This window comes from Lynx canadensis, chromosome F1 (genome assembly GCF_007474595.2).
Source record: "Lynx canadensis isolate LIC74 chromosome F1, mLynCan4.pri.v2, whole genome shotgun sequence".
In the NCBI taxonomy this organism is placed as follows: domain Eukaryota; kingdom Metazoa; phylum Chordata; class Mammalia; order Carnivora; family Felidae; genus Lynx; species Lynx canadensis.
In genome coordinates this window covers 64914431-64926660 of record NC_044319.2, presented here as the reverse complement: position 1 = coordinate 64926660, position 12230 = coordinate 64914431, and the positions used below count along the sequence as shown (strand labels likewise).

Here is a 12230-nt window from a genome sequence, read left to right as displayed (position 1 = left end):
ACTTGGGAGAGAAGTGAAGACAAAAACAATGACCTAAACTATTCCTATTTTGACATCTATTCTCATCTTTATCAATGGTTTCCATTTATTTATTTATTTATTTGAATGTTTGTTTATTTTTGACAGAGAGAGAGACAGAGCGTGAGCAGGGGAGGGGCAGAGAGAGAGGGAGACACAGAATCCGAAGCAGCCTCCAGGCTCTGAGCCATCAGCACAGAGCCCGACGCAGGGCTTGAACTCACAGACTGTGAGATCATGACCTGAGCTGAAGTCGGATGCCCAACCGACTGAGCCAGGCGCCCCCATGGTTTCCATTTATTGATGACCTACTGTATACCAGGCCTTCTGCTCAATGCCTTCTAGGCATCTTCTTGTGTAATTCTTCCGTCGGTCCTCTTCCGTGGAGATCGGTCCTGCCTTCATCTTACAAGGGGAGAAACCGAGGCCTGAGGAGATGAGGGAACATTTCTAAGGTCAAACATGAAGCCGGTAGAGCTGGGGCTTGCTCACGGGGGTGCTGGACTCCAGACCAGCCCCAGCCCCCCTCCAGGGTGCAGAATCTAGAACTGGGCAGGAGGTGGGAAGGGAGGACTGAGCGTCGCAGTCAACAGAGATGGGACAAATCAACGACGAGAACCCTGCACGATGTCTGGGTGGGTCTGACATTCAAGTAGAACCCAACTGGAAGTGGGGATGGGGAGGGTGGGTGAAGGAGCAGAAATTGAATGTACCATTTGCCTGTTACATATCAAGAACTACGCTTGGCTATTTACACAGAGTAATTAATATAATCTCCATAGCAACACTGTGACGATATATTATTCTATTTTATAGACGAGCACACACACACACAAAGTGAGCAAAGTAAAGCAAGCATCTTCTACTTACACTAAGGTTGAAGCCGGAGGTTCCTAGAAACGTCAATATTTTGTTATTTTTATCACTCTTGTCTTGGAGTTACCAGTACTTCAAACCTTTAGGATGTCTGAGAGGCTTTCTGTGCTCGACTAGAGACTAGGAAACAAGCAGAAACGACCCTCCACACGGAAGGGAGGAGATGCAGGTGTTGAAACACAGGGTATTTGGGGAGCACAGGGAGGAAAGCAAGAATCAGGCTCTGCATCATAGTGTCCTGGGTCCACATGTTAGCCTCTCATCAAGAGAAAAAAGCAGTGTCTCCTCTCCCTGCCTTAGTCCAGACACTGGCCATTTTGAACTTGACCCACGGGGAGGACAATACTATGTGCTTTGAGCACACCTGGGTCTGGCTGCCCACCTCCCAGAATCATGCCTCTGGCAGCGATCTGTCCCTGGCTTGAATTCTCGCTCTATGGAGGACCCCTCACAACTGGCTCTCTGACAGGCGGTGCGTCACTGCTGGGCCAAAGCAGGGGAGCGTGGGCGGACTTCCAGGCTGTGCACACTCAGTCTGGTGACTTCTCTGGTCTGCGGCCCCCCCAGCCAAGCACGTGAGGTGTTTCCACCGCTCGCTGCAGGTATTAACTCTCTTCCCCACCCCCCTGCATCTGCCTCCCAGCGCCACGCCCCTGCGAACCTTGGGAAGTCTTGGTGAACTTGGCCAGTGTCTGAAAGCTGAGAGCTTCGGAAACCGGGAGCTACACCCATTTTGCGCCCCTGCACATGGCTGACGAGGACCGTGGACCAGCCTCCTGCTTCCACCCCGGATGTCCAACCTCCCCACTTCATCTCTTTCAGACCCAGATTGTCCTCAATGCCAAGACTCAACTTGACCGCCGTGACAGAGTTCACCTTTGAAGGTTTTTCCATTTTTGGGTGGCAGCACAGACTCATTCTCTTTGCGGTCTTTCTGGTCTTGTACCTGTTGACCCTCACCAGCAATGCCATCATCTTGACCGTTATCCACCTCAACCGTCAACTTCACACACCCATGTACTTCTTCCTGAGCGTACTGTCCATCTCTGAGACCTGTTACACGGTGGCCATCATCCCCCGCATGCTGTCCAGTCTCCTCAGTCCCCAACGAGCCATCTCCATCCCACACTGTGCCACTCAGCTCTTCTTCTATCTCGCCTTCGGCATCAACAACTGCTTCCTGCTCGCGGCCATGGGGTATGACCACTACGCGGCCATCTGCAACCCCCTGCGGTATTCCGTCGTCATGGGCAAAAGGACTTGTCTACAATTGGCGAGTGGCTCCTGGAGCATTGGCCTGAGCACGGCCATCATTCAGGTGTCGTCTGTGTTCAGCCTGCCCTTCTGTGATGCCAACGTCATCTCCCACTTCTTCTGTGACGTCCGGCCCCTGATGAAGCTGGCCTGTGCTGACACCACCATCAAAGAACTTGTCACCTTGCTCATCAGTCTGTGTGTCCTTGTTCTGCCCATGGTGCTGATCTTCATCTCCTACGTCCTGATTGTCTCCACCATCCTCAAGATCCCCTCCGCCCAGGGCCGGAAGAAGGCCTTTGCCACCTGCGCCTCCCACCTCACGGTGGTCGTCGTCCACTACGGCTGCGCCTCCGTCATCTACCTAAAACCCAAGTCTCACAACTCCCTGAAGGACAGACTCATCTCCGTGACCTACACGGTCATCACACCCCTCCTCAACCCTGTTGTGTACAGCCTGAGGAACAAAGACGTCAAGGATGCCTTGCTCAGAGCTTTGGGCAAAAATCCTCTCTCTTAGGTGCTGGTCGGTCTCCATAAAAGTCAACAGTTTGCTGAGGGGTCGCAGTGAGAGAATGAGTGTGACACCAGGCACCCGGTACCTGATCCGGGCAGCAGCTAGGACTGAGAGGGCTACAGGAAAGTGAGGAAGGAAAAGATGAACAAGAGATTGATGGATTTCCCAAGACCAATAGGGGGGCTTCTCAGGCTTGATGAAAACCAGGCAAGATAAAGCATATTCAGGAGCTGTGCTGTAACGTTAGTCCCTGTTCCTGTTACCCTTGGCATAAGGGACTGGAAACTGGTAGTGAGGGTGGGAAGAATATATAGTATCTATCACAGGAATTTATGGGATCGGAACTTGGCCTCGGCATGGAAATCGAGAGCACTGAAATAACAAGTTCTCCATTATTTACACCTAACACTCTCTAGGCTGTATTTCATACAATAAAAAAAAAAAAAAAATTCACTCCATTAATTTACCTCGCGCCTATTCCTACCTGCATGAACCCTCGCCACCTACGTCAGACACAGGCGCTGATAGCCCGTGGACAACCTGGTTGAGAAGGATAAAGCAAAAACTGTAAAAATAGCTTCCTGGATACTGAGAGTTGCAGAACAAGAGCCCCCATCTTTCACATCCCATCCCCTCTCCTCCCCGGACACCGGGGTGATTTACTGGAGGCCACTGCTCTGCCCGGGGCCCCTCTGTGGGCTGCCCCCCTCACCCCCGCCCCCACTCTGAACCATCACCACTGGCCGAAAGGAGGCTTTCTCAGTGTGGGGGGGCGGGGGGACACATACCCCACTCCCACCCTCCCAGGGGCGGTCCGCGGCCAGCGCCTGAATAACCCGGGAGGTACAACGGCCACCCCCCCTTGCCTCAAAATGGCATTCCCTCTAGAGTCTTCCGTTCAATCAGGCTGCCTGAGACCACATTCCCTCCGAGCTCTGCCCCCATCCCATTCTGCCTCCCTCACTCCATTTTCTGTGAGTACGCCCTCAGTCTCTAGCACGGGGACAGGCTCAGGCTCTGCTTCAGGTCACCCGACCCGGGCCAGGCGTGCCTGGGGCCACCGCACGCTCACTCAGCCTCCCCCGCCCGGGCGGCCTCTCCGCCTTTGCACCCAGCACAGTGCCTGGTACCTGCAGCTTGGGTGTTATTAACAGAAGGAAGAAAAGAAGGAAGGAAGACCGCTGTGAGCGGCTAAAACACCACCGGCCTCAGCAGGCGGCTCTCCTCTCTCTTCTCCTTTCGTGACGAGATTCCTTTCAGGTTGCCGGCCCCTACTTTGTGATGTCCCTTTTGGTCCCTTTACGGAACGCATCCTAGATAGCCGGCGTTAGTTCAAGCACTTTGTGTATTTAACCCTCACTATGGATCTAGGAGCTATTTTGTTACTTATCTTATAGATGGGAAACCCAAAGCCTGAAGAGATCAGGGAAGGTCCCGAGGGTCAGAGAGCTGGGCACGTGGACCCTCATCGGGACCCGAAAACGCGCAACCCAGCCCCAGAGTCTGTAGCTTCATTACGGGCTCACGGGGATGACTTTAGCCAGCTTTCTGCCTTGATAATAATTGCAGAAGTAGGCGCCATACGTTGCAAATTTACGCAGGGCTCCAATTCCCCCCAGAACGGCCTTAGGTCTTGGAAATCGGGCTGGGAGTTCAGGAAGTCCGGATGTAATATGCTTTTCCCTCAACTATCTTGGTGCGCTTTCTCCACTCAGCACAGCTCTAAGGATGCAAAGAGAAAAAGGATAAAGTGGGCCAAAGGCCATCAGGGGGGCGAGGTTGATGGGGCGACAGAGCTCGTGCCCATCAGATTACTCTGTACCCATCCGCTCGCTGCCCCACTGGTTTACCCTGATGACCGGAAGTAGGAGATACACAGGCAGTAATAATGTAGAGGACTGCAGGCTTTGAGGCCAGGGAGGCCCGTGTCCTGATCTTAGGTCCTCCACTATGACCGTGTGTTCTAGGAAAGGGACTTAACTTCACCATGGCCTTCCTTTCCTAACTACACCATCCAGCCAGCAAGATCAACCTCCAGGGTTCCTTTGAGGCCCTGAAACCTTAGGGACCTAACAAGTTCCCGGGGCGTGGGAAGCACCTGTAACTGTTAGCATCTCCTCTGCTCCCCACCCCCACCATGCACTGCTCTCTAGGTCAACATCAAGTCGCCCCAATATGGACACAGGGCCCCAGTTTTGACAACTGAGTTCTCCATTCACCGAATGAGCTCCCCCTTCCTGGGAGGGACTTTGCAAGGGGCCCTCCCACGCCCCACCCAGCGGTCTCTGCTCCCAGACTTCGGTCCCTGAAACCTGTTCCCTCAGGGTCTGGCAAGAGTCACTTCTGGGTTATATACCTGCCACGTCTTAATAAGCCACGTCCCCCCCCCCACCTCAGTTCCTACCTCAGACCCCCTTCCCCAGTGCCCTGCCCAGATGCTGGCCTGCCAGCTGCTTCGCATGGTGTCATTCCCCCTTGTCTCTGAAAGCCTGGAGTTGGTGCTGGGATTCAAGGGTGTGGTCTGCAGAGGCAGGCCTGTTACATGCTGACAAACACACGTCGAGCTATTTTCGTGCTGAAATCCATTTGGCAATATAGCGATTACTAAATTTGTGGCACTCTTTTTCAGAGTTTGTTTTTTTCCCCAACAATAGATGCAAACAGCACACGAGTATGATTCAACTAAGTATCAAGCCAGGAAGTATTTTAAGATTAAAAAGTGTTCACACGTAAAAACCTAGAGCCCCCAGCTCTGGATGAGAAGGATAGGGTTAGGGTGCGTGTGAGGTCAGACCTAACTTCACTGCTACAGACTGAATCGTGTCCCCCGAATTCACATGCTGAAGCCCTTCCTCCAGTGGGATGGTATTTGGAGACGGAGCTTCTGGGAATTAGGTTTAGACAAGGCCATGAGGGTGGGGTCATGATGGGTTTGGGGCCCTTTAAGAAGAGATGCCAGGGGGGGCGCCTGGGTGGCGCAGTCGGTTAAGCGTCCGACTTCAGCCAGGTCACGATCTCGCGGTCCGTGGGTTCGAGCCCCGCGTCGGGCTCTGGGCTGATGGCTCAGAGCCTGGAGCCTGTTTCCGGTTCTGTGTCTCCCTCTCTCTCTGCCCCTCCCCCATTCATGCTCTGTCTCTCTCTGTCCCAAAAATAAATAAACGTTGAAAAAAAAAATTAAAAAAAAAAAAAAAGAAGAGATGCCATGGGCGCCTGGGTGGCTCAGTCGGTTAGGCATCCGACTTCGGCTCAGGTCATGATCTCGCAGTTCGTGGGTTTGAGCCCCGCGTCGGGCTCTGGGCTGACAGCTCAGAGCCTGGAGCCTGCTTCCGACTCTGTGTCTCCCTCTGTCTCTCTGACCCACCCCTGTTCATGCTCTGTCTCTCTCTGTCTCAAAAATCAATAAACGTTAAAAAAAAAAAAAAAAGAGATGCCAGAGGTTCTCTCTCCCCCTCTCCAAAGTATCAGGACAAAGAGTAAAACCACCTATCTGCAATCCAGAAAGCAAGCCCTCATCAGGAACTGAATGTCCTGGCACCTTGATCTAGGATTCTCAGCCTCCAGAACGGCAAGAAATAACTGTCTGGCTGACCACCCAGTCTGGGGTTATTTTGTTCAGCAGCCCGAACTAAGACATTCAGGAACCATGCCGACCTCAGCAACATCTGTAGTCAGCCCTCTTCAGGGCTCTGAAACCCCCCATAACCATTCTAAGGCATCATTAGGAAGTCTAGACTGGCATCCTAAATTAACGTGAAAGTCACAAAGGAGCCCTAGTAAGGGCTACTGGAATCTGGCCCCCCACATAACGTGGTCTGCAGAGCCGAGGGAGTTCGCCGCGGGTCTCCCGGCTGCCCTGCCAGCTTTGTTTCTCGAGTCACCCCACATGCTCCCTCCTGTCTCGCATCAAAGCCCTCATCTGTGAAATAAGGATGCGGGTCACTTGGAGGTGTTCTGGAACACCAGAAAAAAACGTGTCAAGCGTTCCGTAAGCTCCGCCTCTCGTTTTCACCAGGCACCACATTTTTACACCATGTACCCAAGTGACCCGTTTCCAAAGTCCTCCTAATTTGTCCCAAAGCAAAGGCATCATCAAGCACGGAGCTATTTTGTTCAACTCTCCTCCCTCCCTCCCTTTTAGGATCCCACAGCCACCCATCCCACCTTAGGGGTCCACCATTATCAACGGGGGGTCATTTGGGTCAACTTCTCTGTTCCAAGAGGAAGCAATGCAGATTGGAGTCTCAGGGAGTTGGCATGAATGAACTTGAGATTAGCGTACGGGTCCTTTCCTCTCCCTCGATCCACACACGCAGTCACAAGCCCATTCACCTCAGATGTCTCTCACCTCTGTCCCTCCTCCCGAGACCCCTGCCACCCCCACCTAGATCAACCCCAACTGACCTCTGGCCTGCCCTGTGACATTAGCATCCTCGCGGATGCCTCATGCAGCTGCCCCATCAATCCTGCAGGGGAGCAGGGTCACCACACAGGCGGGAAGAAGGTGCAGGGTAGCTGGTGGCCCTCAAGGGCCAGTAACTAACGGACTTGGAAGTCCCTGAGCACGAGGCATAAGTTATATCACTTGAGGGGCCCTTAAAAAAAACTGGTAGGGGCGCCTGGGTGGCTCAGTTGGTTAAGCGTCCCACTTTGGCTCAGGTCACGATCTCGCGGTCCGTGAGTTCGAGCCCCGCGTCGGGCTCTGTGCTGCCAGCTCGGAGCCTGGAGCCTGCTTCGGATTCTGTGTCTCCCTCTCTCTCTGCCCTCCCCTGTTCATGCTCTGTCTCTCTCTGTCTCAAAGATAAATTAAAAAAACATTTTAAAAAATTAAAAAAAAAAACTGGTAAAATCTCAGCACTCTAAGACCTTGTTGTAGCCTGGTCTTTGGCTACAGAATTTTGTTCTGTGATCAACCCGCGTCTAATCCAGGACCATCCCCTCCCTGCCCCCACTCATTTTAGTTGACCATAATCCTCTGTCACTGAAACTAAACCGTGAGCTGCCGGAAGGCTGAAGAAGCATGCCCCTATTTCCCTGCCCCCAGCAACCAGCCCCGGGCCGGGCAATGCCTGGTGCCTGAAGCATGAATGGACACAGGTAAGCACACGTGGTCAAGTAAGAACGTGGGTAAGCAAGTGATAGACGCAAGGGGAGTCTTCAGGGGAAAGCAAATGGGGCAGGTCTCGATGGGCTAGAAGTTTTGCCAGATGGAGGAGGGGGTGATTCTGGGTAAAGAGAGTATTCAGCCCCCATCCATTTCCTGGCCCCCAAGAGAGGGTCTTTAGAACCAAAGAGATTTCCTCCCACTTCCCAGGCGGCCAGCGGCCAGGCGGCCTGAACCGCTCCTCTGCAAAGTCAGGGCCAAAGCTGACTACGTTTATTCCAAAGAGAAAACCACTTTCTTAAACTGGGCAGGGGCCTGAGTGTCCCGATATGGCTCCAAGCTTGAGCTGCCTGAGTTTGGAAACTGTGGCTTTCCAAGGCACATCTGTAAGAAACTACAAGGTGCCTATGGACTCTAACAAGAAAAATTCAACTAAATAAACCAGCTTTATCTGATGCTGTTTCTACTTGAAGCAAAAACTTGCCCCAAGCTCCCAAACGGCCAACCCTGGGACTGGGTAAATGAGCCCCTCACATAATAAGGCCCCCAGGTGCCTACAGTCTGCATCCTCCCAGTCCCAGGTCGGGGATGGGGGGGGCACCTCTTGGGATATCTTCAGGGTGTGAGCCCCAGGAGCCCCACTGGCTATTCCCGGGGGAGCATCTTCTCTGGCTCACACAGAGGCACCATCAATGACGCCTGCAACTCCCAAGCTGCCCACCTTCCGGCGAGAGCGTGTTTATCTGCTGTCTTCTCGGCCTCCACCCATGACGGGCCCTCCTTCCCGGTCACCCTGCTTTTCCTGCACCTGCAGACCACGGCCACCTCCTGCCCGGCTCTCCTGCCGTGACTCAGCCCCAGGCAGACACAGTGAGTGCTCTCCAGAACGGGAAATGAGATGGGGCTTGTTGGCCATGGGCTGGCTTTAATTTGCTGTAGCATAACAATCCATCAGCATCCTTATAAGGATGTGTGTGTTCTTTCCCTTGATTTCCATGGAATAATTACAGCCTCCCAAGGGTGGAGGGTGCTAGCCAGGTCAGAGCAGCTACCCTTGTACCTCAAGACAGACAGGCATCAGCCAGAGCAGACAGCACCCTAGCCCGTGGATTCTCAGCAGAAACCCTACTGGTATTTGGGATAGGACAATTCTTCCTCGGGTGGGACGGTCACGTGGAGAGCAGGACACTAAGCATCTTTAATTGCTGGCAGCACCCGTGTCCGTCATCAGACCAATCAGAAGCAGTGACACAGGCTGCCGATTTCACAGCAGAGGGGCCAGGCCACCTCATGGCTGGACCACCGCCTAGTTTCTGCCCAGAGACCTCACAGAAGATCAGTGTCTTTCACCGTGTACTTCAGCGTTAAATGATTTTCTCTGTTCAGAGATATCTTCTGTTGTCGCCTTACTCTTCCAGCAGTTTTTGTGCAAATGAGTAACAGACAGTGGCCAACTTCTTTTAAGTAAATTTTTATGAATGTGAAGGAGGTCTCCATGCCCAGCAATCTTCCTCCCTGGCGAGATTTACTTTACGTACAAAGTCGTTCTGAATAGGCAGAAGCAAACCAGAATATAATTTACGTTCCCTACAGGAGCTTACTGTCTAACGGGACAAAAAATGTGAAATATGACAGATATTGGACTGCGCCCCAACCCTCACCGCAGTGACGTATCTTTAGCGTGACTGTTTGGTTTTCACACTCAGGGCCTGCTGTGGCTCTAGGTGAGAGACCTGAGTGTTCGTGCTCCATCGTCCCCGGCACCACTGTTTCCCTCTGCAGAGCGGGTGTCTGCCTACTAGTTCCAGTGGCTGTAAATTTGCCTTTTAGTTTCGGGAAGGTGCAGCTATGGGGGAGCCCATAATGTAGCCAGAGTCAAGGGCTGTACATTGCCAGCTGATGCCCGTCTCGCGGAGACAGCAGTGGGCAGAGGCAGGTGGTGGGTTAAGATCCGCCTTTTCTTCCTCGGCAACAAAATGAGCCTTCGGGTCTGCTTTGCCTCTACTTCCTAAGGGTGTGCAAAGGGAGGCTTCCTAGTCTTGAAAGAGAAAAAAAAAATCTCCAGTCAGTCCTTAAGTTATTTCCAATTATCTCATTAATCCATAAGCCCGAGCTGGTGAGATATGCAGATATCTCGGGGAGATATTGTCCACGGAAACGTGAGAGCATCGCAGCACGACAGCCGTGGAGGCTGTGTTGACCCCTGCAATAGTCCTTGAGGAACGGGGGAAATACTTAAATCAGAGGAGAAAAGGAGGGAGGGCATTCCAGATGTCAAGGAGGAAGCATGGGGTGAAGTGAGTGGGAATGTGCATCGTCATGTTGTAGAAACAGGACAAAAAAAAAAAAACAAAAAACGATTCTGGAACGCACGGGAAATTGTAATGGATGGCCACAGAGTAGAAGTATTTTAAGCAAACCCAGAGATGGACTTTAAAGCACAGGGAAATGCATCGCCAGGTTCACAGCGGAGAATGGAGTTCAATCAATTTGAGAAACGTGTTTCAACAGCCTTGTTGAAATTACGCGCCGTCTGTTCTCCATTTCAGATTTAGCGACCCCTCCATGGAGAGAGGGAACCACACTCTCATAACTGAGTTCGTCTTGCAGGGTGTCTCCAGCTTCCGCGAGCACCAGCTCGGCCTGTTTGTCGTGTTCCTTGCACTGTACGTCGTGACCCTGGCCGGCAACGCGGTCATTGTGACCATCATCCGAACGGACCCTCACCTGCACACGCCATGTACTTCTTCCTGAGCATGCCGTCCTCCTCAGAGACCGTATATACACTCGTCATTCTCCCAAGGATTCTCTCCAGTCTCGTAGGTACGAACCGGTCCATCTCACGGGCAGGCTGTGCCACCCAGATGTTCTTTTTCGTAACCTTTGGCATCACTAACTGCTTCCTGCTCACGGCGATGGGGTACGACCGCTACGTGGCCATCTGCAACCCCCTGAGATACTCCGTCGTCATGAACAAGAGGGGGTGTGTGCAGTTGGTGGGGGGCGCCTGCGGCATTGGGCTGATCGTGGCGACGACGCAAGTGACATCTGTGTTCAGGTTGCCTTTCTGTGCTACGAAGGTGGCCCACTTCTTCTGTGACATCCGACCTGTAATGACGCTCTCCTGCGTCGACACCTCGGTCAACGAGACCCTGACCGTGATCATCAGCGTGCTGGTGCTCGTGGTCCCCACGGGCCTGGTCTTCATCTCCTACGTCCTCGTCGTCTCCACCATCCTCAAGATCCCCTCCGCCCGGGGCCGGAAGAAGGCCTTTGCCACCTGCGCCTCTCACCTCACGGTGGTCGTCGTCCACTACGGCTGCGCCTCCGTCGCCTACCTCAAGCCCAAGTCGGAGAACACCAGGGATCAGGACCGGCTGATCTCGGTGACCTACACCGTCATCACCCCCCTGCTGAACCCGGTGGTGTACACCCTGAGGAACAAGGAGGTCAAGGATGCTCTGCTCCGGGCCGCTGGCAGGAAGCTTTCCTGACAAGACAGGAAGTGCTCTCCTGAGGCTCTCAGCATCCGCTCTCAGCAGCAACAGGAGCAGAGCCATGTGCCCTTGGCTCCCAGAGACCTGCCCCATAAGGAGGCAGAGGAACAGCAGCAGCACCCAACTGTGAGTCTGCAAACTTGAGAAGCCCCTGAACAAAGCATTAGCCCCGTTTTTGTGGGTACATAGACAAACAAGGTCAGGAAGTAGTGTGAGCCCAGGATCCTTCACGGACTTTTTGGTTTCTAATGAAGGCAACAGAGAGGAAATGGCAGAATCCAAGGGATGCATTTGTTCCCACGATTCCTTCCTACTTAAGAGCATGAGGATTTCTCGAACTGGAGTCCCTGTTAGAATGTTTCCCCACGACATGTCAAGTAATAAGTGACTGTGTGGATAGGGAGAATGGCCTCCGGAGGGGAGAGCAAGGGGGAAATACATTTCCTTCCCCCGCTGCTTTCGTTTATCCCAGTTTCTAGCAAAACTGCTTATTAAAGATGGTGACTGACCATAGACAGTTTAAGTAGAGATCCTGGCAAACCCAGAGCTTGTCGGGTTTGAGGGCACATTCCAAGACCCTCCTGGGTCAGTTCAGCTGTTATTAATTCAGACAGTATGTCACGGGTAGTAAAGACACACAGGGCCATGTACTGGATTCTGGGAAAGACTGATGGAAAGACCCTACCTGCGTGTCTTCAAGAAACTCAGATTCTAGCGGCAGAGACAAACATTTAAAAGTACGGTTTCAATTCTCTATAATAGGTTATATATACAAAAGCCTGCAGGTGGAAGGGAGGGAGAGAAAGTGCTGGAGATGTCAGGGGAGTCTCAGAGGAGGTGATCTCCAGTGGGAACTGACTTTAGAACATTTGTGGGAGATTTCTTGATGGGTAATTTGTTGGAGGAAAAGAATCCCAAAGAGAAGGAACAATATATTCACAGGGACGAAACCAAGAGGAAGGTTCAG

The 12230-nt window shown here is 52.7% G+C and overlaps 2 protein-coding genes across 2 annotated transcripts; both read left to right on the top strand.

Moving 5' to 3' along the window:
* Positions 1-1255: 1255 nt before the first annotated feature.
* On the top strand, positions 1256-2668 carry LOC115505193 (olfactory receptor 10J4). The gene has a single exon (XM_030302632.1). It carries the CDS (start codon positions 1733-1735, stop codon positions 2666-2668), a length of 936 nt encoding a protein of 311 aa, XP_030158492.1. The 5' UTR covers positions 1256-1732.
* Positions 2669-10307: 7639 nt separating this feature from the next.
* LOC115505198 (olfactory receptor 10J1-like) lies at positions 10308-11260 on the top strand. Its single transcript, XM_030302636.1, is given in 2 exon segments — positions 10308-10503; positions 10506-11260. Coding segments are annotated over 2 exon segments (927 nt in total). The 5' UTR covers positions 10308-10331.
* Positions 11261-12230: the final 970 nt, after the last annotated feature.

Coding starts and splice junctions, on each gene's coding strand:
- LOC115505193 (XM_030302632.1), top strand. CDS start 1,733: ATGCCAAGACTCAACTTGACCGCCGTGACAGAGTTCACCTTTGAAGGT.